The sequence below is a fragment of the Monodon monoceros genome, unplaced genomic scaffold (assembly GCF_005190385.1).
Source record: "Monodon monoceros isolate NGI ecotype Baffin Bay Population unplaced genomic scaffold, NGI_Narwhal_1 Super_Scaffold_21, whole genome shotgun sequence".
NCBI lineage: Eukaryota > Metazoa > Chordata > Mammalia > Artiodactyla > Monodontidae > Monodon > Monodon monoceros.
This window is the reverse complement of record NW_021703778.1, coordinates 67,709,901-67,737,000: the sequence shown is the minus strand read 5'-3', so window position 1 is coordinate 67,737,000 and position 27,100 is coordinate 67,709,901. Positions and strand designations below refer to the sequence as shown.

Here is a 27,100-nt window from a genome sequence, read left to right as displayed (position 1 = left end):
TATAGAGCCAACCTCTAATCCTGTGAGCATTCTAATAGTTGTCAATGGTCACAAGACTAGATCTGGGACTAGAACCAGGGGACGGCTCCATCTTTCCCCAGAGGCTGGTGGCAGACACTCTGAGGGGCTTGGTGAGGCCTGAAATCCCCACCCAGGGCCTAGGGTGGGACAGGGGCTTTGAAGACAACAGTGTCATGTCTGGCTCCTGCCCAGCATCTGGTTCTGTGCTGGGCGGAGACCTGGCTCTGCAACTCATCAGCCCCACCTGTCAGCCCTCCCAGGCAGGCACGTGGGGCCTTCGGTTATCACTAAGGAAAGCGCGGCTGAGGGGGGCCTCAGTTCAGGGGCCTGGTCTCCCTTCCTTGCTGGGCACCTGCAGGCAGGGAGCTGTGTTCCCACCGGCCAAGCACCTCCAAGTTGACTGGGCTCTGTTATATGACAGGTACCCTGAAATATGCAAAGACCGCACTCATTCAATAAATATTTACTGAACACTGACAGTGTGCCTGGCCCTGAGCTGGCTGTGGGGTATTGGACAAAAATTCCTGCCTACATTCTAGTAAAAGAAGCTGTAAAGGAAAGCATAAGTGTGGTGGAAATAAAAGAGAGCAATTAGCTTTACACAGGTTAGTCTGAGAAGGCCTTTGAGCTGAGGGAGGGAAGTACAGCTAGAAAGAGCATTCTGGACAGAGAAGAGGGCCCACGCAAAGGCCCTGAGACAGGAAAATTCGGAGTGTTTGGAGATGAGCAAGCCTGCTGTGAGGTGGGCACACAGCGAGCTTGCCCTCAATAAATGGCAGCTGAACAAATCAACCAAAGATCATAGGATTTCTGCATCCAGCTGAGATGGGGTAACAGGCACTGGATTTACATTCCCACCTAAGACAACTAAAATACCCCGCAAAATATATGAAACGGTGGTTCTCAAGACATTGGGTGCCAGACAGGGAAAAATAGTGACTTCTGGGAGTAAGGAAACAAATGAGGTGAGCCCTATAAATGCCCCACCTCACTGCCTGAAGAAAGTTTCCAGACCAGAGCGCAGCGAGAGGAAGGCGGGTGAAGTCTAGCAGCCTCCCCACACTGAGAAGACACTGAAAAGCTGGGAGTACGGAACACAAGGCAGAGAACCAAAAGGGCAAGAGCTGCACACAGAGAACTCTAGAGCTCTACACAGGGTACCTCTGCAGTCATTCTGCTCAGTGCATGCACGTGAGGAAACCACCAGAAAGCACAGTGCGCACCACCCAAAAGGATGAGAGAGGATAATCCTTGGAGCTCACAGAGAGCTGCAAATAGTGCTGGTTCCCACAAACCAGAGTAGAAACCACACAATTAATGGGACACTGAGTAGAGCCAGCGTCAGAAGAATTTTTGGCTCGGAAGTGGGAAAAAAGTAGACACTGCTATGGCCCCCTCTAACAAAAGTAAGATCTGAAAGGACCAAACTGTTTTCAAGTAACTTTTGCACCCCAGGACAAAGCTCAAGGACATTTATAAGAATACACACACACACAGGGCTTCCCTGGTGGCGCAGTGGTTAGGGGTCCGCCTGCCAGTGCAGGGGGTGCGGGTTCGTGCCCCGGTCTGGGAGGATCCTGCATGCCGCGGAGCGGCTGGGCCCGTGGGCCATGGCCGCTAAGCCTGCGCGTCTGGCGCCTGTGCTCCGCGTGGGGGGGGGGGGGGGGGGGGGGGGGGGGCAGCGGGGGGGGGCCCGCGAACCGAAAAAAAAAAAAAAAAAGAATACACACACACACAAATCCAGCAATTGATAAAATAAAATTCTTAATGCCTGGCAACCAATAAAAATTAGCAGGTAAAAAAGAAACAGGAAAATATGACTCATAATGAAAAGCAAAACCAATCAATTGAAACCTACCTAGAAATTACCCAGATGATAGAGTTATTACAGACTTTTTTTTTTTTTTTTGGCTGCACAGCATGCAGGATCTTAGTTCCCCAACCAGGGATCAAACCCATTCTCCCTACAGTGGAAGCACAGAGTCTTAACCACTGGATCGCCAGGGAAGTCCCTATCACAGACATTAAAACAGTTATTCTAACTATATTCCATATGTTCAAGAAGATAAAGAAAAGACTGACCATGTTAAATAGAGATATAGAAGGTATTTTTTAAAAGACCCAAGTTGAAATTATGAAAACTATAATGTCTGAGATAAAAATACACTAGATGGATGAATAGAGCACTAGACATGGCAGAAGATTAGTGAATTTTAATACATAGTAATAGAAACTATCCAAAATAAAACACCTAGAGAAAAAAGGCTAATAATAATAACATGGCATCAGTGAGCTGTGAGATGACTTCAAGCGACCTAATATTTCTATATATGTAACCTGAGGGAAGAAGACAGGAAAAAATATTTGAAGGAAAAAATTAACTGAAACATTTCTAAATTTGATAAAAACGATAAATCCATAGATCTAAGATAATTAACCCCAAGCACTATAAACATAAAGAAACTATACCAAGCTCTCTGGTCTTCCCCATCCAACAGAAAGCACAAGAGAGACCAAGATTGAACCTGGGCCCTCAGCAGTAAAAGCACAGAGTCCTAACCACTGGACCACCAGGGAATTCCCAAGACAGCTGCATCTTCTTGTGTAGTGCCAGCCGTGTCACTGAGACATGATGGTGAAGGCTGGAGTAAACGAATACAGCTGTATTGGGTGCCTGGTCACCAGGACTACTTTTTTTTTAAATAAATAAATTTATTTATTTATTTTTGGCTGCTTTGGGTCTTTGTTCCTGTGCGTGGGCTTTCTCTAGTTGTGGCGAGCGGGGCCTTCTCTTGTTGCAGAGCATGGGCTCCAAGCGCTCGGGCTTCAGTAGTTGTGGCTCACGGGCTTAGCTGCTCCCTGGCATGTGGGATCTTCCCGGACCAGGGCTTGAACCTGTGTCCCCTGCATTAGCAGGCGGATTCCCAACCACTGAGCCACCAGGGAAGTCCCACCAGGACTACTTTTAACTCTGGCAAAGTAGATAATGTCTCCATCAATGACCCCTTCATTGAGCTCAACTACATGGTCAACATGCTCCAGTATGATTCCACCCATGGCAAATTCAATGGCAGAAAGATGAGAATGGGAAGCTTGTCATCAATGGAAGGCTCATCTCCATCTTTCAGGAGTAAGATCCCACCAACATCAAATAGGATGATACTGGTGCCAAATATGTTGTGGAGTCCACTGGTGTCTTCATTATCATGGAGAAGGCTGGGGCTCATTTTAAGGGTGGAGCCAGAAGGGTCATCATTTCTGCTCCTTCTGCTGATGCCCCCATGTATGTCATGGGCATGAACCATGAGAAATATGACAACTCACTCAAGATTGTCAGAAATGCCTACTGCATCACCAATTGCTTGCCCCCGCTCCCCTCAGCCAACATCATTCATGACAACTTTGGCATCATGGAGGGACTCACACCCACAGTCTATGCCATCACTGCCCCCCAGAAGACAGTGGATAGCTCCTCTGGGAAGCTGTGGTGTGATGGTCATGGGGCTGCCCAGCACATTATCCCAGCTTCTACTGGTGCTGCCAAGGCTGTAGGCAAGGTCATCCCTGAGCTGAATGGGAAGCTCACTGGCGTGGCCTCTCATGTCCCCACCCACAGTGTGTTGGTTCTGGATCTGACCTCCATTTGGAGAAAGTTGCCAAATATGATGACATCAAGAAGGTGGTAAAGCAGGTATCAAAGTGTCGGTTAAGGGCATCCTGGGCTACATTAAGGACCAGATTGTCACCTGAGTCTTTAACAGTGACACCCACTCTTCCACCTTTGATGCTAGGGCTGGCACTTCTCTCAATGACCACTTTATCAAGCTCATTTTCTGGTATGACAATGAATCTGACTATAGCAACAGGGTGATGAACCTTATGGTCCACATGGCCTCCAAGGAGTAAAAGTCCCTGGACCATCAGCCCTACTAAGAACGCAAGAGGAAGAGAGAGGTCCTCAGCTGCTGGGGAGTCCTTGCCTCAACTCAGTCTCCCAAGACTTTGAGAATCTCTCGTTCTTGACAGTTTCCAAGAACAAGAAACTGTGACCCCATCACAGTTGGGGCTCTCCCAAGCCCTACTTTGGAGGACTCCTACTTTGTCATGTACCATCAATAAAGTACTCTCTACTCAGCCAAGAAAAAAAAGAAAAAGGAAAAAAAAACCTATACCAAAGTATATCAAAATTGTTTTTAAAAAGTGATAAAGAGAATTCTCAACCTTTCTGTGGTTTGGGGTTGCTGTCTGCCTCATAAAGCAAAGTAGAGGGTTTGTCTTCTGGGAAGACAAAAGTCGTCTTTTCCTCTGAAAAAGGCTCTTACATAGTTGGCTTTGGCATCTTCCAGGAATAGGAGGGCAGGGATTGAGGCCTCATGAGTCTGGGATTTCAGTTGGGATAGAGAGAGAAGACAGTGGTTATAACCAGAAAGTCAGAGTTGGGTGTCATTACCTCCAGAACTCATCACTATTAACTCAGCCTGGACTTCATAAGTCATAGAAGTGGATTCCTTAATAAAATACTAGTTTCCAAAAAAAAAAAAAAAAGTGATAAAGAGAAAGACTTAAAAGCAGCCTAAGAAAAAAAGACACACTACATATAAACAGACAAAAATAAGGATAGCAGATTTTTTTTTGTCAGAAACAATGCAAGTGTACCTGTTATACCTGGGTTAATACTTCTGGGAAAGTTGGTTACGTAACATTATTGAGCAAACTTGACTTAAGAAGATGACTCTTTCAATAGGGTCTTTCTTTGACTTATTTGATTCTGATTGGTTTGGGTCTTGGGGACCATGGCTCCAAAGTACACTCCAAACACTGGGAATTCTCCTGCTTATAGTCATCATAAAAATCCCCCTGGTGCATTATATTCTCTCAAAAGCTTTGAAATGCGTGTTCACAGCTGTTAAATGTCAAGCAAATGATCTCCCTAAGACTGGGATGTCAGAAAAGGAACAAGGAGAATGACCACTTTAAGGATTAGGAAACTGGAACCATGACCTGTGAATGTCACAGGGATTAAACAAAACATTATGATCTGTGGATACCACACCAAGCATCCATAGATACATAGCTCAGAGTGGCACTAATACCTTAAATTTTGATCACATCTCTCACGGTGAGAGTTTGATCAAAAGGGGGGAATTGTTAAAAAGAAGTAACAAGCCCAAAATGGAGTTATTTGCCCCCAGGACAGCAAACCAAGACTTAATTGTACTTTCAACCTCTCCCAGGAATGTGGTTTTTAAATAAATACCTTAAATTTCCTAATTAGCACTAATCAGTGAGACAATCTGCATAATGAGACCCCCCACCCCACCCCACCCTTCCTTTCCCGGCCAAAGAAGATGACCTGGCCTGAAACAATTCTTTTTTTCATTTTGCTAGTAACCTCCTTGCCCCACCATCCTTTTGCCTCTAAAAGCCTTCCCCTCTGGGCCTCCTTCTAGTTCCTAGATAGAATGCTACCTGACTCAGAAATCACCTAATAAAGACAATTAGACCTTCAAAAAGATACATAGTGGCTAAATGGATAAAAAGCCAAGATCTGTTGTCTACCAGAAACTCACTTTAGATTCAAGGACACACATAGGCTGAAAGTGAAGTGATGAAAAAAGATATTTCATGCAAATGTTAACCAAAACAAAGCAGAAGTGGCTATATTTAAACCACACAAAGCTGACTTTTAGCCAGAAACTGTCACTAGAGACAAAGAAGATCATTACATAATGATAAAAGGGTCATTCAATAGGAAGATATGGCAATTGTAAACATATATGCACCCAGCATCAAATCACCAAAGTATGTAAATCAAATATTGGCAGATCTGAAAGGAGAAATTGAGAGAAACACAATAATAGTAGGAGACTTTAATACAGGACTTGCAATAATGGATAAAACATTGAGGACTTCCCTGGTGGCACAGTGGTTAAGAATTCACCTGCCAATGCAAGGGATGCGGGTTCGAGCCCTGGTCTAGGAAGATCCCACATGCCACGGAGCAACTAAGTCCGTGTGCCACAATTAAGCCCATGCTCTGCAACAAGAGAAGCCACCGCAATGAGAAGCCGGCGCACCACAATGAAGAGTAGCCCCCGCTTGCCGCAACTAGAGAAAGCCCGCGCGCAGCAACAAAGACCCAATGCAGCCAAAAATTAATAAATAAATAAAATCTATGTTTTAAAAAAACAAAAACAAAAACAAAAAACAAAAAACATTGAGACAGAAATCAATTTAAAACATCTGTGGATCTGGACAACATTATAAAAAATGGATCTAAAAGATATATACAAAACTTTTTGCCCAATAGCAGAATAATTTACATTTTTCTCAAGCAATCACAGAACTTTCTCCAGGATAGATGACATGTATGTCACAGTAGAGTCTTAATGAATTGAAGAATATGGAAATCACACCAAGATTTTCTGAACAAAATGAAATGAAACTAGAAATCAACTGAATCACAAAAATAGGAGAATCCACAAATATGTGGAAACTAAGTAACACAATCTTAACCACTGAGTCAAAAAGGAAATCAAGAGAATTGGTGACCACAAAATTTGAATTTGAGAATATATATAACTAACCTCTTCTCTCCAAGTTTTTCAAGTGAAACTAGGCTCATCACAAGGCAAGTAATATCCATGATTTATGACTTATTAACTGTGACTAAAGGCAAATTATACTCCTACATAAAACTTAAGTATCTCTCATGTGAAACATTTACTAACCTCTTAGGAGTATTGATTTATAAAATGAGAAGGAAAGAAAAAAGAAACAATGCAAGCAAGAAGACAGTGGAGCCAAGTCTTTAAAATACAGAAAGGAAAAATAAATATCAACCTAAAATGTTTTACCCAGGAAAAATAACTTTCAGAAATGAAAACTAACCCACATGGGATAAAATTAGAGATCAATGACAAAAAGAAATTTAGAAAATTCACAGATACGTAGAAATTAAGCAACAACTCTGAAATCACAGCAGAAATCACACACACAAAAAAAGAAAACAAAACAATACAAAACAAGAAAATAAAGAAGAAATCATAAGGGAAGTTAGAAAATACCTTGAAATAAATGAAAATGAATACACAACATACTAAAACTTATGGGATGTAGCTATGCCAGTGCTTAGAGGGACATTTGTAGCTGTAAATACCTATATTATAAAACAAGAAAGATCTGAAATCAATAACCTAACCTTCCACCTTAAGACACTGGAAGAGGAAGAGCAAACTCAGTCTAAAACAAGCAGTGGTAAGGAAATAATAAAAATTAGAGTGTAAATTAGTGAAATAGAGGATAGAAAAACAGAGAAAATCAATAAACCAAAAGCTGTTTTGTTTTTTTTTAAAGATCAACAAAATTGACAAACCTTTAGTTAGAACTATCAAGAAAAAAAAAAGGGGACTTCCTGGGTGGCACAGTGGTTAAGAATCCACCCACCAGTGCGGGGGACATGGGTTCGAGCCCTGGTCTGGGAAAATCCTACATGCTGCGGAGCAACTGAGCCTGCGTGCCACAACTACTGAAGCCCACGTGTCTGGAGCCCATGTTCAGCAGCAAGGGAAGCCACCACAATGAGAAGCCTGCACACCGCAACGAAGAGTAGCTCCCACTCGCCACAGCTGGAGAAAGCCCTGTGCGCAGCGACGAACACCCAATGACCCAATGCAGCCATAAATAAATAAATTTAAAAAGACAAAAAAAAAGACTCAATTACTAGAATCAGAAATGAAAGAGGTAACATTCTTACTGACATTACAGAAATAAAAAAGATTAAAAAGAAATACTATGAACATCATATACCAATAAATTAGATACCAATAAATGGACAAATTCCTAGAAAGAAACAAACCATTGAAACTGACTTAAGAAGAAACAATCTGTAAAGACCTATAACAAGTAAAGACATCGAAATATTAACTTAAAAAATTACCTACAGGCTCAGATGTCTTCACTGATGAATTCTACCAAATATTTAAAAAAGAACTAATATCAATGTTTTCATAAACTCTTCCAGAAAGTAGAAAAGGAGGGAACACTTCTCAATTCATTCTATCAGGCAGAATTACCCTGATACCAAAACCAAAGAAATCACAAGAAAACTACAGACCCATATCTCTTAGGAATATGGATGCAAAAATCCTTAACAAAATATTAGCAAACTGAATCCAGCAACATATAAAAAGAATTACACCATGACCATGACCAAGACCAAGTGGGATTTATCCCAGGAACGTTGCAACGTTGGTTAAATATCCAAATATCAATTAATGTAATATACTTTATCAATAGAATTTTTAAGAAGCACATGATTATCTCAAAAGATGCAGAACAAAACAAAACAAAAACAGCATTTGACACAATCTAAAACCCATTTATAATTTAAAAACAAACAAACAAATTAGGAATAGAAGGGAATTTCCTCAACCCAATCAAGGACATCTACAAAAAACCCACAGCTCACATCCTTAATATGATGTTAATACTTTCATAGTTGGTGCTTTTTTCCTAAGATCAGGATGTCTGCTCTCACTATTTCTACTCAGAATTGTACTAGAAGTTCTAGTCAGGGCAATTAGAAACAGAAATAAAAGGCATCAAGATTAGAAAGGAAGAAGTAAAAGTACCTGTATTTGCAGATGACATCATTCTGTATATAGAAAGTCCTAAGATATCCACACACACATACACAAAAATACTATTACAACTAATAAGCAAGTTCAGGAAGGTTTCAGGGTAAAAGACCAATATGCAAAAATCAATTGTATTTCTATATACTAATCAACAATCTGAAAATAAAATTAAGAAAACAATTCCATTTACAATAGTATCAAAAAGAATAAAATACTTAAGAATAAATTTAACAGAAGAAATGAGAAACATTAGAAAACAGTGTTGAAAGAAATTAAAGAAGGTCTAAATAAATGGAAAAACAGCCCCATGTTCATGGATCAGGAGACTTAATATATATATTTTTAAAATATTTATTGATCTATTTGGCTGGGCCGGGTTTTAGTTGTGGCACATGAGATCTTCATTGCCAAGTGCGGGATCTCTGTTGCGGCATGTGGGATCTAGTTCCCTGACCAGGGAACGAACCCAGGCCCCCTGCATTGAGAGTATGGAGTCTTAACCACTGGACCACCAAGGAAGTTCCAGGAGACTTAATATTGTTAGGATAGCGATACTCGCCATTTGATCTACATATTCAACACAACCCGTATCAGAATCCCAGCTAACACCTTTGCAGAAATTGACAAGCTGATCCTATAATTCATATGGAATTGCAAGGGACCCAGAATAGCCAAAACAATCTTGAAAAAGAAGAACAAAGTTGGGGGATCCATACTTCCTCACTTCAAAACTTACTACAAAGCAGCCAACAGTAATGAAGACAGTGTGGTGGCAGCATAAGGACAGACAAATAGATCAATGGAATAGAATTGAGAGTCCATAAATAAACCCTGTGTGTCTATGGTCAATTGACTTTCAGCAAGGGTGCAAAGACCACTCTATTGTTAGAGAATAGTCTTTTCAACAAATTGTGCTGAGACAGTTGGATATTCACATGCAAAAAAACAAAGTTGAAACTCTTAGCTCATATCTTATACAGAAAGTAACTCAAAATAGATCAAATGCCTTCATGTAAGAGCTAAAATTATAAAACTCTTAGAAGAAAACACAGTAGTAAACCTTGAATTAGACAATGGATGCTTAGATATGGCACCAAATGCATAAGCAGCAAAAGAACAATTAGATAAAATAGACTTTATTAAAAATTTTTGCACTTCAAAGAACACTCTCAAGAAAGGGAAAAGATAACTCACAGAATGGGAGAAAATGTTTGCAAATTATAAATCTGTTAAGGGACTTGTATATAGAATACATAAAGAATTCTTATGACGCAAGTATTCAAATAAATAGACAATAAAAAGACAAATAAATAACTAAAAACTTGGGCCAAAGATCTGAATAGACATTACTCCAAATAATGTATATAAATGGCCAATAAGCACATGAAAAGATGCTTGATAACATTCATAAAAACGTTTTGCCAATAAATTTGACAACTTAGATGAAATAGACAAATTCCATAACAAAAGATACAAAGTGTGAAAGCTAACTCAGAAAGTAAGAAATAATTTAAATAGCCCTGTATCTATTAAAGAAAGTGAATTCATTGTAAACAGGAAAATCTTTTCAACAAATGATGCTTGAACAATTAGATACTCATACACACACACAAAAATTAAATTTGATCGATACCTCATATATATACGCCAAAATTAACTCAAAATAGATGACAGACCTAAAGGTAAAACTTAAAACTATGGACACTTATTAGAATTTCTAAAATTATAAAGACTGAAGTCAAGTGTTTGGTGAGGATGTGAAGTAACTAGATTTTTCCTACCCTACTGGTGGGAATGTAAAACAGTGTAACCACTTTGGAAAACAGCTTGGCAGTTTTTTAAGAAGTTAAACATAACATAACTTCCATATGACCACCCTTCATACGACCGAGCCATTCTACTCCTAAGTATTTCTGTATAAGAAATAAAAGCACATAGCCATAGGGACTTCCCTGGCGGTCTAGTGGTTAAGACTCCGAGCTTCCACTGCAGGGGGAACAACTCCCACCCCACACCCACCCCCGCATGCCAAGTGGCCGAAAAAAAAAAAAGTACAGAGCCTTATAAAGACTTGTGCATCCAGAGCCTGTGCTCCGCAACGGGAGAGGCCACAACAGTGAGAGGCCCGCGTACCGCAAAAAAAAAAAAAAAGAAGGGGCTGGAGGAAACCTCTGTGGGCGATGATATGTTCATTATCTTGAATGTGATGATGGTTTCAGAAATATATACCTATGTCAAAGCTCATCAAATTGCACACTTTACATAGCTGCAGTTTATTATACGTCAATTACACCTCAATCTGTTCAAAACCTGATTAAAAGGATGTATATGTGATATGGTATCTCTGCTAATTTGCTATGGGACCCCAGACACACTGGTAAGCTTTTCTGAGACTTAAGTTTCTTTTTCTGTAAAAGGTTAGAAACCACCAGAAGCCTCCCCTGGTGGCGCAGTGGTTAAGAATCCACCTGCTAATTCAGGGGACACAGGTTCGATCCCTGGTCCAGGAAGATCCCACGTGCCATGGAGCAACTAAGTCTGTGTACCACAACTACTGAGCCTGTGAGCCACATCTACTGAGCCCGTGTGCCACAACTACTGAAGCCCACTTGCCTAGAGCCCATGCTCCACAACAAGAGGAACCATCGCAATGAGAAGTCTGTGCACCGCAATGAAGAGTAGCCCCCACTCGCTGCAAGAGAAAGCTTTCGTGAAGCAATGAAGACCCAACCCAGCCAAAAAATTAATTAATTAAATAAATAAATTAAAAAAAAAAGAAAGTACCAGAACCTGTAAGTGCTAGTTTAAGCCAAAAAGAGACTTCATTGGAAGGAAGTTTCAGAAAGTGATGGAGCCCTGCAGGGTCCCAGGAAGTCTTCTCTGTTCATCCCTCGTCTTTGCTTCCCTGATCACAGCTTTCCCTGTTTCCCCATCTACGTGGTCGGATAGGAAAGCTACCAGCTTCTGAGTTTTGCATGGTACAGGTTTAATTACTCAGAGAGATGCTGAATTGTCTCCCTGTCAATCCTAAGCCCATGTGTAAATCCTTAGGGAAAGACCTTACTGGTGCACTTGGGTTAAGGACTCCCCCATGCACCAAGGTGTGTGGTCGGAGGGCAGGGCCACATAGTATGAGCCTGGCTGGTCTTGCATCCTACAGATGGAGGACAGGACAAGTGCTAGGAAAGTGCTTGGTGGACAGACAAGAGGGCTGTCAGGAGATACTACCAAGATACTAGCCAGAATTCAGGAGATCTGCCCTCTCCTGTGCTCATAATTGTGCCTCTAGATGGGGGCAGCACTTCCAATTGGGCAATATGGGAAGGCCTTGTAGAAGAGGTGCCACTGGTATCAGGCCTGTGAGAAAAGTTATGCCCTGCATTCGTGTGGCCTTTGAAGCTTACTAAGTGCTTTCATATCCTCTTTTTAGAGTCTAGACCCATCCTCTCAACTTCTCCTCTAGGGTTAACATTATTATACACCCCTTTGCACCTGGGGAAACTGCCTACTGGGGACGTTGAGTGACTTGCTCAAGTTCACACAACTTGGCAGGGCAAGCTCCAGGGTTTTGACCCCAGAGCCCTGACTTGTTCCCTATCCAAGGATGATGACAACGAGGCAGGGGAGGGGCAGTCGGTCTGTGAGTGTTCAGCAGGGACCGAAGGAGAGAAGCTCAGGTAGAATCTTCAAGCTCCTGTGCCTGCTGTCCTCCAGAAGGTGCCCCACCCCCACCCTGGCTCCGGATACCCAGAGACCACCTTTGTTTGTGCTGCAGACTCTCAGATCAGAGTTTCCACTCCAGACCTCTCTCTTGACTCCTAGTCTTGCAGCTCTAACAGGACTCAAAATGGGAATTCATTAGAGTCCTGCAGAATGTTAAAAGAAACCTCAGGACCCATCTCAACCACCTGACAAGGAAAGCACCAATAATAAAATTCACGTATATGGCTGCTATCTACACACACGGGCCTTAAGCTGAGTATGTTACACATGGTAGTGTGTTTCATCTTCACATATACTATGACCATCCTCATTTTACAACCTGGGGAAAGTGAGGTTCAGTTTATTCCTTGTCCCAGGTCCCATAGCTGATAAGTGGTGATCCAAGTCTATCTGGTGACAAATGAACTATCATCATCCTGCAAAACTGTTTCCTCTTCTCAGCCTGCCCCTTTCTACCAGCGGTACCACCAAACCCCCAGGTCTGGTGAGACTCTGCCATTTCCTCCACCTTCTGTGACTCAGGACAACCAGTAACCCTGAGAGAGCTGGAGGCTCAGGCAGCAAGCTGGCAGGCGGTCCGCACTGACACGGTGGGAGGGAGAGGGGGGCTTGGCTGCTTCATCTTCTAACCACGGATTTAATGTTGCTACAAATTTTTAAATTTCATCTTTTTAAGAGTTAAATTTAATTGCCACGTTGTAAGCCCTGGAGGTTAAGAGCAAGGAATCTGCGGTGAGAGACACTTGGCTCCAGCCCAGTCCTGGCTTCCCCACTTTCTTGCTCTGTGATCTTGGGACAACTGCTGAACCTATCTGAACCGTAGCTTCCCTATCTGGAAAAGACATAGTCATTCCACCTTCATGGGTTAAAATGTTGTAAGGGGAGCTGGTTCTGGTAGAGATGGACAGGGCTCAGGGCACACCTGCTAACCACACTGACTCCATCCAGACCTCGAGCTGAAGCTAGTTTACTTCAAAACGTTAATAAACAAAGAAGCAAACTAATAAATACTTTGACAGATGATTAAATCTTTTTGCCCCCTGTTTAAGTTTATTTATTTGTCTGAAATGTTCTTCCAGGAAGTCCATGTGTGATCCTGCACGAGCCCCCAGACCCACAGCAACCTCACAGGGAGTAGAATGGAGCTAAACCACTCTCTTCTCCCCAACCCCACTTCTTCCTGAGCCTTTCACATGCTAATGCGCTTTGTGAACCTCCCAGAGACTGTTGGTGGTGGAAGGAGAGCAACGGAGCCTCCCAGACTTAACTTCTGAAAGCACTTGCCAACATCTCTCCTCTGAGAAGGCGGCCACTGCCTGCCTTTAACCTTGGGCAGTCTTTTCCCTAATCTCTCCCTAGCTCAAGCCTTCCATTTCCAATCGCCTGAGAGAAAAATATCCTACCAAATCCAACTTTCTTTTTTTTTTAAAAATATATTTATTTATTTTTGGCTGCATTGGGTGTTTGTTGCTGTGCGCGGGCTTTCTCTAGTTGCGGCGAGCGAGGGCTACTCTTCGTTGTGGTGCACAGGCTTCATTGTGGTGGCTTCTCTTGTTGCGGAGCACAGGCTCTAGGCACACGGGGTTCAGTAGTTGTGGCACGTGGGCTCAGTAGTTGTGGCTTGCGGGCCCTAGAGCACAGGCTCAGTAGTTGTGGTGCACGGGCTTAGTTGCTCCACGGCATGTGGGATCTTCCCAGCCCAGGGCTTGAACCCGTGTCCCCTGCATTGGCAGGTGGATTCTTAACCACTGCGCCACCAGGGAAGCTCCATAACCAACTCTCTTCTGTGTCCTGCCGCCAGTGCCCTCTGCCCACTTGTCCCCCTTCCAGTGTCTCTGTCCCCCACCATTCCCCTCCCACAAAGCTTGGGGAGGCGCAGTGCTTGCCCCTTTCTCCACCCCTAAGGCTCTGCAGTTGTCACCTCCTGATGACCCTTGGTCTAGCTCCCACCAGGCAGGGCCCGAACCACCTGTGGACCCAATTCTCCTTCTTGCTTTGCTCCTGAGAGAGCTCCTCTCTATTCACCTGACACTCCAGCCAAAGCAGGCCCTGCACACCCTGAGTTTTCCCACACCCTTCCCTCTACCGGGAATGCCCCTAACTACCCATCTTCAGGGTCTGGCTCCAGTGCAGGGCCTCCCAGGGACCTTCCCAGCTGACCTGGCTGAAGGCTGCAAGTGGCCTCTCATTCCTCTTGGGTGTAGTTCTTTGTACTTGAGGCTATTTCATCACTGGTAGGGTCCAATGTACTCTTTTTGTTTTTTTTTTTTAGGTTTAGTTGATGTATAATATTATATAAGTTTCAGGTGTACAACATAATGGCTCACAATTTTCCATTGTAGTCTTTGGTATGCAGTAGGTGCCCATAAATGTCTGTAGTTGGAAAGAATGAGTCTAATCCAACTCCTTCATTTTACAGTAGAGGCACAGAGTTGTGCTTGACCCACCATCGCCGCCAGGAGCCAGGACTAAGGGGGTCTCCTGCAGGGCTCCGCCCCAAGCTAGGCTTTTTCTGCCATTGAGTTGGGAAGGAACTCCTCCAGCCACCAAGTGGGCACATTTTGGGGTGGAAGACAACCATCTAGAGCTAACACTACAGATTCTAGCAGAGAGGTTGGGTGGCCTCTTGTCAGCCAACCCCTCAACTACTGTCCCAGACTGTAGTATCCATCCCAGAAATCCCTGGTTCCCACTCTACCTCTCAGACCCACCCGCCGCCCCGGCGTTCCCCGACCTGGTCACTGAGGCAAAAGAGGCCGTAGGGATTATCCATTCAGGGGGCCCACAAAGGCCTCAAAAGGTCCTTAACGCCTCCCCCCGCCCCCCGCCCCGCAACTGTGCGCACAACTCTGTATCTGAGTATGTGTAGATTTCTGGAGCAAACATCCAGAGACACCACCTGAGACTTAAAGGGGGTCCAAGACCCAAATGAGATACAGAACAATGAGCTGTTGAGCCTCTCATTATAAATGTGTTAATACACTTAAGGCTCTTACAGCTGTATCTGGCACTTTTTAAGTGCTCTCTAAGGCATGGGTTGGCCCAAAGCCTGCTTTTGTAAATAAAGCTTTATTGGAACACAGCCAACCCATGTTTTTGCATTGTCTACGGTTGCTTCCCTACTACAGCTACCAGGGCAGAATTGAGTTGCTGCCACACAGATGTTAACTATACGGCCTACAAAGCTCTCTAAGGCTTGGCTACCATTATGATGATGATTATACTTATGAAAAACAGCAGGTCCCAAGCCATACAATTAGTGATCTGGGGTCTGAATCTATGTCTCTGTTCAAGGGTTCTGTAACACACCTTTCTGCCCCTCTTCTTCACTCACTTTAACACACAGTGCTCATTCATTCATTCATTCAGCAAGGTTCAGGGAGCCCCTGCTGTATTCTTCAGGCTGAGCTACTGGGGGCACAGGAGCGGGAGAGAAGCTGACCTTATGGCCTTGCAGAATGACCTCACTCTGCCTTCAGGGACCTAAGTGATTAGCCCTGGGTACCTTTGCCACCTCGTTTGCTCCAGTCCATTGGCCTTCTTCTTGTCTGTCAAATACACAAATTTTCTTCCTACCTCAGGACCTTTGCATATACTGGTTTACCTGGCTCTTTCCTGTCATTTAGGTCCCAGCTCAGATATCACCACCCAGTTAAGACTCCTGGACCCAAGTCACTGTTTATCCTTACAGGGCACTTACTACCATGTGAAATACTTTTCTCTGGGCCTCAGTTGCCTCCTGTGTAAAACTATGTAAGGCAGAATGTGAGTTGGATAAGCCCCTAACCTTTTGGTTTGAATATTCTGTGATTTGAAAGCACTTGCCAGAGGCCTGACATTGGTAGGTTTGGTGGGGAATAGGTTATATTTGACTGTGAGCCTCAATCCCAGCCCAGGCTCTGGGGATTGATGGGGAAGTCTCTACTGAGGGATGAGAGAAGGAAGAGGCAGGGCAGTAGGAGGAGGGGAGACCCAGAATCAGGCAGGCAGGGATGGCTCTGAGAGCTGCAGGCCAGGGCCAGGGAGGAAGTGCCCCCAAAAGGGAGGGAGAGAAAGAAGGAGCAACTCCACCAGAGGCGTGGGATTAGGGTTGTGGGGAGGGCTTCTTTCACTTTTTAACCAATAAGCTTCAGAGTTGTTTGAAATTCGTGCAACAAGTAGGCATTATTTTTGCAACTGGAAAAATTAAAATGTACATGCCCTTTGACCCAGCAATTCCACTTGTAGGAATTTCTCCACAGATAGAGGCATGTGTGAAATGACCCATGTACAAGGCGATTCACAGCAGCCTTGTGTTTTTTTTTTCATTTTATTATTTTGTTTTTAATTTTTATCAGAGTATAGTTGCTTTACAATATTGTGTTAGTTTCTACCGTACAGCAAAGTGAATCAGCTATACGTATACATACATCCCCTCTTTTTTGGATTTCCTTCCCGTTTAGGTCACCACAGAGCATTGAGTAGAGTCCCCTGAGCTACACAGTATATTCTCCAATGGTTCATTTTAGTTTTTAGGTTTGCCTGATCAGAGGATGTCCCTCTGCTGGCTTGATTCTTCTTCCCAGCAGCACCAAACTTTCAATCTTCCACCCCTTCGAAGCAGGTCTTTGTCCTGGTCTGTGCCTCTAGTACTTACAACAGACTTAAGTGGTGCATGATATGCACAAGGTTTAGATTCCCTCATCATGCCAGCAACTCACAACCAGGACAAAACTAAGCTATTTACACCCTTTAGTTTGCCTTCTTGTCCACCAGTATCGTATTTTGAGTTGGCACTTTCATTCTCTGTGCCATCTGGGGCACCGTTTTTCAACTAAATATATTGTGTTAATCCCTTGACCTAGGCCTCTCATGTGACCTTTTATTGGAAGTGGGGGGTGGGCAGGGAATGCTTAATAAACCAGAATGTCTGAGTTCTCATCATGGTGCAAAACGAAAGGCCTTTCTTGTCAGTTTAACCTGAGGTTGCTGGGGGATTTACAAAACATATTAGGTCCATCAGGCAGATTGGTAGTTTCCTCCCCAGCCTCACAGTCCCAAAGCCTCCATTTTGGCCCATTAATCCAGCAGGAATCCTAGTCATCAGTCATTGCTCTCGCATGCATATCTAAAACAGGCCGGACCAAAGCGCTCCTGGCCCTCCTTCCAGTGCACTTTTTCAGGACACCCGACCCCTCAGGCCTGTTTCTAAGTGGGATAAGGCTACAGCAGACTTCCAATGAGGCTTTCACGAGACACACACAGGGAGCAGCCTTGTTTGAAAGAGCAAAAGACTGGAAACAATCTAAATGTCCATCAGAAGGGGACAGGCTTGACAAATCAGGGTACATCCATGACATGGAAGAGTATAGAGACATTAAAAAGAACATAGCAGGACTTCCCTGGTGGTCCAGTGGTTAAGAATCCACCTTCCAATGCAGGGGACTCGGGTTTGATCCCTGGTCAAGGAAATAAGATCCCACGTGCCACGGGGCAACTAAGCCCCCGCACCTCAACTACTGAGCCCCCACGCTCTGGAGCCCGAGCGCCACAGCTAGAGAGAAGCCGGAGCACTGCAACAAAGAGCCTGTGCTGAAACAAAAGATCCTGCATGCTGCAACGAAGATCACGCATGTTGCAGCTAAGATCCAACGCAGCCAAATAAATAAATAAATAAAAACTCAATCAAGGAAAAAAAAAAAAAGAACACAGCAAGTCTGCTAAGTGCAGATGTTGGATAATCTCCAAGATCTCTGCCAAGTGAAGGAAACAAGGTACACGACAATATATACAGGGTGCTACCATTTATATGAAAAACTATACACACAAATGTTTATAAATGCTCAGAATATCTTCTGGAACTAGTACCAATTGCTATGGGATGGGGTTGGGGTTAATAGTCAATATTCTTTTTATCAAATTGAGGTAAAATCCACATAACATGAATCATTTTAACCATTTATAAGTATACCATTCAGGACTTCCCTGGTGGCGCAGTGGTTAAGAATCCACCTGCCAATAGGGGACACAGGTTCGAGCTCTGGTCTGGGAAGATCCCACATGCCACGGAGCAACTAAGCCCGTGTGCCACAACTACTGAGCCTGCGCTCTACAGCCCACGTGCCACAACTACTGAAGCCCTCGTGCCACAACTACTGAAGCCCACGTGCCTAGAGCCCATGCTCTACAACAAGAGAAGCCACCACAATGAGCAGCCCGCACACCGCAACGACGAGTAGCCCCCGTTCGCCGCAACTAGAGAAAGCCTGCGTGCAGCAACTAAGACCCAACGCAGCCAAAAGTAAATAAATAAATTTTTAAAAAGTATACCCTTCAGTACGTTAGCAGTATTGTTCAGTCATCACCTGGATCTAGTTCCACAACATTTTCATTGCCCCAAAAAGACACCCCTGTACCCATTAGCAGTCACTTCCCATCTCCCCACCCCTAGCCCCTGGCAACCACTAATCTGCTTTCTATCTCCAAGGATTTGCCGATTCTGGGTATTTCATAAAGATGGAATCAAATAATATGAGCTTTTGTGTCTGGCTTTTTTCACTTAGCATGTTTTTGCGGTTTATCCATGTCCATACTTTCTATGGATTAAAAAAAAATATTTCTTTATTTGGCCACTCCGGGTCTTAGTCGTGGCACGTGGGATCTTCGTTGCGGCATGCAGGATCTTTAGTTGAGGCATGCGGACTCTTCGTTGTGGCATGTGGGATCTAGTTCCCTGACCAGGGATTGAACTCAGGCCCCCTGCACTGGGAACACGGAGTCTTAGCCACTGGACCACCAGGGAAGTCCCTCTATGGATTTTTATATTCCATTGTATGGATGTAGCACATTTTGTCTATCCATTCATCAGCTGATGGACATTTGGGTTGTCTCCACTTCTTGGCTCTTGTGACTAGTGCTGCTATGAACACTCATGTACAGGTTTTTGTTTGAATACTTGTTTTCAGGCTTTTGGGGTACATATCCAGGAGTGGAATTGCTGAGTCATATGGTAGTTCCACGCTTAACTTTTTTAAGAATTGCAAACTGTTTCCAACATTCTTTTGCACTTGGGACTTCCATGGGTGGTCCGGTGGGTAAGACCGTGCTCCCAATGCAGTGGGTCCGGGTTCAATCCCTGGTCAGGGAACTAGATCTCACATGCCCCAACTAAGAGCCCACATGCCGCAACTAAGATCCGGCACAACAACAACAACAAAAACAAGGTTCTTTGCACCTTGTGAATTTTAAACTATGAACACCATGTGCAAATATTAGCTCTTCCCAAGAAAAAGAAAAAGAAAAAAATGAAGGTGGACATTCATGGAAAAAAAATAAAGCATACAGTAAATGCAAGGGATTACGGTTAGATAAGAAATTAGCAAATATAGGGACTTCCCTGGGGGTGCAGTGGTTAAGAATCCACCTGCCAATAGGGGACACAGGTTCAAGCCCTGGTCCGGGAAGATCCCACATGCCGCGGAGGAACTAAGCCCGTGAGCCACAACTACTGAGCCTGCGCTCTAGAGCCCGTGAGCCACAACTACTGAGCCCATGTGCCACAACTACTGAAGCCAGCGCGCCTAAAGCCTGTGCTCTGCAACAAGAGAAGCCACCGCAATGAGAAGCCCGCGCACCGCAACAAAGAGTAGCCCCTGCTCACTGCAACTAGAGAAAGCCTGGGCAGCAACAAAGACCCAAAGCAGCCATAAAATAAATATGATTAATTAATTAAAAAAAATAGTAAATATCTCACTAGATGATTCCTGGAAGAAAACTGTATTTTGGACTTGGACCTCAATTCAGATTCAACTCCTTTGTTTCATTCTAGTTCTAGGAGTTGAATATAGGGAGAGCTGGGTTCAAATCCCAGTCCTGTCCGTTACAGCAGTGCATTATTGCTCAGGTTACTTAACCTCTTTGCACCTCAAATGTAAAATAAGGAAAAATCATCTCCTTAGCCAGCTATGAAAGGTAAATGAGCTCAGCCCGCGCCTGGCACACTGGCACATGGTTGGCAGCCTAGGTTAGCAGCTTTACACTAGCAGGTTGGGGGAGCCACCCTCTTCTCTGCTGGGATCACTTCTCTCTGCAGCTCTTTTCACATAAGCTGCTCTGGTTCCCCACATGCTCAAGGAACGCCTGGACGTCTGGACCTGCTGAGCAAAGTACCCCTCCTATAATATTTTACCACCCCTAATGCCAATCAGTCCAGAAGAGGGGCCAGCCAGGGCGTGGGGGTACAGGAACCAGGATCAGATGCTGGGAAAGGGGCCTGCTGTCTGTAAGGACTGCCCTAGGGCAGGAAGCACTGCTTGCTCTATGGAGCTATGGAACCCAGGGCCAAGTGCAGGGAGGAGTTGGGTGGAGGCACAGGGAGACAGATTTGGGTTTAAACGGAAGAACAACTTAAACTTTTAACTGACAGGACACAATGCCAAGCACTGTGTTAAGCACTGTTGTGTGATTCCACACAAGCTATCCCCATTTCACAGATGAGGAAACTGAAGCTCAGAGTCCTTAGTCACTTTACCCAAAGTCACAAAAATAAAGTGCAGCAAGGTTTGAATCCAGGCCTGTCTCAGTCTAGAATATGGCAGCTTAGTCTCTGTGCTAAGAGGTCAGTGGCCAAGTATTGGACAAATGTTAATTATCACTAGCCATTATCTGATAATGATACTGCTGTAAGTAGAGCTATAGCTAGCTGTAGCAGTAGAATGAGCAGTTTGGGGGTGGGGTGGAGTTGCCTCTCCCCAAATTCGGGGAGAGGCTGGATTAGCTTTTGGTGGAGATTCAAGTGTTTGATGCAGGGGGTTGGATTCTGGTACTGGGGTTCTAGCTGCTGGGGTACAAGGAGATTCCCAAGGTCTGCCTTCAGAGATACGGATGTAGTTGTTTTCAGATGGGCCCCAGGAATCTGTCTTTTTCAAAAGATAATTCTGGTCTGTAGCCAAGTGTGAGGTCCACTGGCTTGGATCTAGGGCCCCTTCTAACACAGATTCTGTGATCTGCGTGCCCTAACGCTCACCTTGGGGGAAGCACACCTTGGGGGAAGCACTCCTTCGGGTTAGGCGTCGCCCTTTCCCCCCAGCTGCCTCCTTAAATCCCTAAGGCCTTAGAGTGACTGCACCTGCACCCCTCCTCTTTTGAACAATAAGCTGTATGGAAGGCAAAGAAGACTGTTAAGATGGAGGCCACAGGAGCCTCACTGCCACCTTCAGTGGTGAGGGTAGAGCCATCTTCCCTCCTCACCCTGCTCCATCCCCAAAAGACTGTCACTTGCCGCACTGGACCCCGATCAAGTGCAACCATTCCTGCTTTCAGCCCCTTGGTCTTTCTCGGAAACTCTGCCCTGTGGGACCAACTTCCCGGCCATGCCAGGCAATTCTGAAGTTTGTCTGGCCTGGAGAGCCCTCTCCCAGGCTCTGGGAGACCAGCAACTCAGGCAGGGAATCAGGCCAGAGAGCCATTCTCAATGACCTTTGGCTCCCTAGGAAGGACTCAAAACCAGTAAAAGTTTAGCAAGTGCCATTTAATCGTTGCCAGAACTTAAAACTCTTTTTTTCTTCTTTTTCTAAACACATAGACTTTCTGGGGAGTAAAAGATCATTTGAGGACTCCATATGAAAAGATCTTTGATTAGTTTTGTTTTTAATTAGAAAGAAAATTTCCAAGCCACTTGCTTGTAAAATTCCATAGAAAGTATGACATGAACTCAGTACCTTGTGTGTGACCTCAGGTGAGTTGATTTCAGCTGCTGAACTTCAGTTTTCCCATCTGCAGAGGCCACTGGCCCAGTGGTTGGGTAGGAACTGGCAGTGGGGCAGGGTCTTTGGCTGCTGAGAGGGAGGTGTAAGTTGGGAGCCTAGAGTCCAGACCAGAAACCTCTGGCCTGCCCAGACACCCCTCATGGGTTTCTGACCATTGTCAGAAACAATCTTCTGCTTCCCTTTCAGGTTCCTGGTATCCTATGCTCTCTCCCATGTAGGGAGAGGGGAAATGCAGTCATTGACATGTTAGTATAAAAATACTTCTCTCAGAGCTCTTTCCATGGAAACCCAAGCCTTTCATTCATTCACTATTATTTACTGAACCCCCTCTACCAGGACGTGGGCCAGGCACAAGAAGATTCAAAGATGAAAAAAGACACCATCCCTGACCTGAGGGTCCTCCCCTAGTTTTCAGCCATGTGGGGACAGAAGAAATAACATCTTTGGGGAGGGGGCATCGAGGGGGAGACACTGCCTCTTGGGAAGACTGGAATTGAAGTGAAGTTCTTGGTTCTATTCCTTTGCTGATTTTATAATCACCCCTCCAGTTGCCCTAGAGCTTCGAGGCCAGCCGAGAACTCTGAGTGCCAGGATCTCACTCAACACTTGCAAAAACCTAGGTAACTTGTGAAAGCCTGAAAGGCATCTCTAGTTTTACTATGAGAAAACAAAGCCTTAGAGAGATTAAACTACCTGCCCATCGTCATACAGGTTGCCAGGGTCACCTGGACTCAAACCCAGATATTCTGGCGCAGCTATTTTAGAAACACTGTTTGCCTTGGATTTGAACCTGTGAATTTGGTAACTACGTGGCCCAGAGTAAGGAAGGCAAGAGGAGAGGAGAGAGCTCAGGAACTCTGGACTGAAATGACCCAGTCTCTGATCTTGACCTGCAACCACTCTGACCTTGACCTTCAAACTAGAAGTAGGACCACAGGCAATAATCACAACCATCAAGAGCTTACCATGAACTCTTATATAACACACCCCTGAAGTTGTGTGCTAGTATTCCCATTTTAGAGATGAACTGATAATCTCACAACAGGGCTGTTCCATGCTTTCCCCACCATCCATGCCATCCACCAGTAGCTAGGCGAGTTCCCCTAGTTCTTCTGAGCCTGTTTTCTAATCTATAACTAGGGATAGCAAGAACAATGGATTACAGGAGAAGGCATAATACCTGCCTGGGGCAGGAAGGAGTAGGTACTTTATAAATGCCAGCATCCTGCCCCCTTCCCTTCCTGAAACCTCTTGCACTCAAGAGCAGCTTAAACCTTATGTGCCAAGAAAATACAACTCAGATACACACCAGCCTTTGGGCCTCAAGGTCACCCTGTCTACCTGCCTTTTTGTTGCCCGGACTTTCCTGATGGTGGGGGACCCGGGTTAGAATGGGGGGCCTGCCCTGAAGTAGCCAGGCACACCCTCAGGATGCTGAGTCCCAGGGTAGCATTTCTTAGGAGTGAAGCCATCTGACTCTTTTCCTTACCCCAAGAATGAAACACCAAAGGATAATTTATCAATATGTACAGGAAATCAAAGAGAAAGGGCCACAGGCACCAGATAACCCAGAGGCCCCAGGAATGGTTCACTGAACACCTGCAAATCATCAAGCTCTTTGCTGGAGGCTAGGGGGCTACAGAGATTGAGGGGTGAGGCTGTATTCACTAACAGGGTTTGTGGACATGTCACAGAGTCAGAGATTTTCCTATCTGGTAGCTGAGACTCCAAGACAAGGTATTTCCAGGCTCAAGAGAACATAGAGAAGGCACTCTGAGAGCATTCTGGAAAGGGAGTGGGTGTCTGGGAAGGGGGCGGTTCTCGGCAAAGGGAACAGATATGTCAGAAGCTCAGAGGTGATATGGAGCCTGGCTCTGGGGGTAGGGGGTGACACTGAAGAGGCTGCTAGAGGCTAGGTTACTAGGTCACAGACGGGCAGTCCAGTGGTTAGGATTCTGCGCTTTCACTGGCGGTCCAGTGGTTAGGATTCTGCGCTTTCACTGCTGAGGGCACGGGTTCAATCCCTGGTTGGGGAACTAAGATTCCACAAGCCACGTGGTGCAGCCAGGAAGAAGAAAAGGAAAAAAAAAAGTACAGGAAGGAATGAGACAGTTGCTGCCTTCAGAGTGCTTAGGGCTGGTCACATACAGGAAGCTGTCCGAGGCATTAAGCATCCTTATATAAGGTGTTTCTTATGAAGGCAAAAAAGAAAAAAATAATGCAAATGCCTAACAATAAGAGGTAAGTTGAATTACGGCACATCTAATGGGGGTTAGGCAATCATTAAAATTTATGACTCGAGAACTTAAAGTGTTCATGATAGATTTAAGAAAAAAAAAGGCCGATTTAAACTGTTTGGCAGTTTTGTTTTTTAAAATATGCACAGACAAAAAGACTAGGAGGAAATATTAATAACCTTGCTCTCTACATGGTAGATTATTTTCTAAACTATTTTATAATCTTCCAAATATTCAACAATAAGCGTGAATTGCTATATCGTCAGAATAGCAATAAATATCAGCTTCATGTACAGAAAAATACGGTGATGGGAGTCAACTGTGGACCCTGCATTATTTGTCACCACTTTTTTTTTTAAAGCACTTTATTTATTTATTTATTTATCTGCACGAGGTCTTATTGCGACATGCGGGATCTTTTTTTTTTTTTTTAAGTTGCGGCATATGAACTCTTAGTTGCAGCATGTGGGATCTAGTTCCCTGACCAGGGATCAAACGCAGGCCACCTGCACTGGGAGTGTGGAGTCTCAGCCGCTGGACCAGCAGGGAAGTCCCTATTTGTCACCTCTTTGGGCCTCAGCTTCCTCATCTATAAAATGTAGACCTGAAGGACAAGATGAGAAATCCTTCCTCTTTGAAAAATTCAAACTAACTTCTAGAGGATACCGGAGTTTTGAAAATGGGCCAGGCTACTCTTCCTGGAACAAGTAGGACTGAGTAGGATGAATCTTGAGGGAAGGGAGTATTTGGATTGATATGGGGGGGAGGGTCAGGAGGAGGTAAAGGAGGAAGAACATTGCTCCGCCAAAGTTGGAGACACACCTAATGGGAATATCTATACTAGGGGCAGGGAGAAGGGGTGGGGAAAAGAGCCAGACTGGACAGAGGCCTGTGCAGGATGGTCAGGATATCTGGGGGTTCACAGGTTGGCTCTATCTGGAGGTGCCAGAGGCGAGAAGTACCTAGAAAGCTCTGGGTAAAGTGAAGCACCATCATTCATGGCAATGCCCGATTCCTATAGGAAGCAGTTTCCCTCATATTAGGGCCTGAACAGAGTGTTGGCAGTGGAGGTAGTGGGAAGCCAGGGTGTTCCTGGCCTTGCCACAGCACACAGTGGTTGCTCAACAATTATTTACTAGATGAATGTCATTGGAAAAGATACTGCTTACCTATAGACCTCAATTTACTCATCTGTGAAATGGCAGGTTAGGAAAGATTATAATTGGGGAGACTTAGTCACAGGAACAGTTTATACTACCATACTCCATACTCCTGTAGGGTAGTGCCGGCTCCATTTAGAGGTAGGCACACTGGGGCTCTGAAGGGTTGAGTCACTTGTCCAAGGTCTGGGGTCCTAACTGGTTCATGACTGCAAACCTCGCTTATCTCACTCCACCGACGCTGTGCGTCGCTTCCAACCTTAAAATCCAGGTACCACTACCAGGTTTAGCAGGGAAAGTCAGAACAGGAACCAGGCGCAAGGTGACAGATCACACCCAGAGACGCCAGGTTCTGGGCGGGGTCCCGCAGGACTCCCCTCACCTCTCGGCAGTGTCTTTCCCAGTCCCGACAGAGCCTCTGGCCAGGATGCCCCAGAGCTCGAGGGCGCGGACCGGGGCGCTGGGGAGGAGCCCAGTCCTCGAGCAGCTCCGCGGGACTCAGAGCTGCTGCGCTTTAAGCACGACCAGACGTGGGCGCGGGCTTTTACAAGGTGGCGTCAGGGGTCGGTCCCAGTCGGCGCGGGTTTTCAAAAGTCTGAGGAAAACCCAACACGGGACCACGCCCTTGAGACCCGCGGAGGGGAGTCACCACAGCCCCGCCCAAACCTCGGGCTCTGAAGAGGAGGAGGGGAAAAGGGGTGTGTGTGTGGTGTGTGTGTGTGTGTTTTTAAGCTGAGGGAGGAGAGGACCCTAGAAGCTGGGGGTGGATGGCACGAATGAAACCTTCTCGGTCATTCGAGGTGCACACCCTCCCCCCACGCCTCCAGGGGCTAATAAACATTTGGATCCCCAACACTCGTCTCCCCGCCCTGGGGAATTTGAGACCTAAGTCCCACCCTCTGGGCTGAAAGCCTGAGGCCAGAGAGGGGAAGTGATTTCCTCAAGGTCACGCAGCAAACGGCGCCCAGCCGAGGCTGAAGCCCAGGTGTCCGGCTCGCCTCGGCCATCAACCCCAGAACCGAGCCTCCAACAGCCCTACGCTGGGATGGCTGGATTTGGGGGTGAAATTGCGCCGGACACCCTATAACCCCAGATCAAAGTACAAGGCGGAGACTCCTTCCTGAAGCCGACCATCCAGGAGTCCCGCTTCGGGCGCCCCCTCGCGCGGGGCCGCCGGGGTGGGGATGATGAGGGACGAGGGAGCGCGGGGTGATCAGCACCCAGTCCCACCTCCGGCGGGCTGGGACGGCGCGGTGTGCGCGGCCCCTTTAAGAAAGTTCGCTGGGTGAGTTCATCAAAGTTTAAAAACTCTCAGTGGAGAAGGGAAAGGGGAAAGAGAGAGGGAAAGGACGAGGGAGAGAAGAGAAAAGCCCCGCCGGAGACTGGCGCGCCGCGGCCCGGGCCGGGGCGAGCCCGCAGCGGGCGGCGAGGATTGGCTGCGCGTTCCCCCGGAGACCGCGGAGAGGGAGGGGAGGGGCTGGCCGGGCCCCAGCTGAGGCCGGTTCCGGCCCCCGCCCCCCGCCGCCGCCCGGCGCCCGCCCCCTCCCCCGGCGCCCGCCCCCCGCCGCCCCCCG

General features: G+C 45.6%; 1 protein-coding gene and 1 pseudogene across 1 annotated transcript in view; both read left to right on the top strand.

The window, feature by feature from the left end:
• Window positions 1-2,156: 2,156 nt before the first annotated feature.
• On the top strand, window positions 2,157-3,927 carry LOC114904090 (annotated as a pseudogene).
• A 20,588-nt stretch (window positions 3,928-24,515) lies between these two features.
• The window catches only part of RBPMS2 (RNA binding protein, mRNA processing factor 2), a 29,822-nt gene continuing 27,237 nt past the window's right edge, over window positions 24,516-27,100 (top strand). The window contains exon 1 of the mRNA XM_029237532.1: window positions 24,516-26,811. Within this exon, the coding sequence (XP_029093365.1) occupies window positions 26,711-26,811 (101 nt within the window). The 5' untranslated portion in view covers window positions 24,516-26,710. The remainder of the gene's footprint in view (window positions 26,812-27,100) is intronic.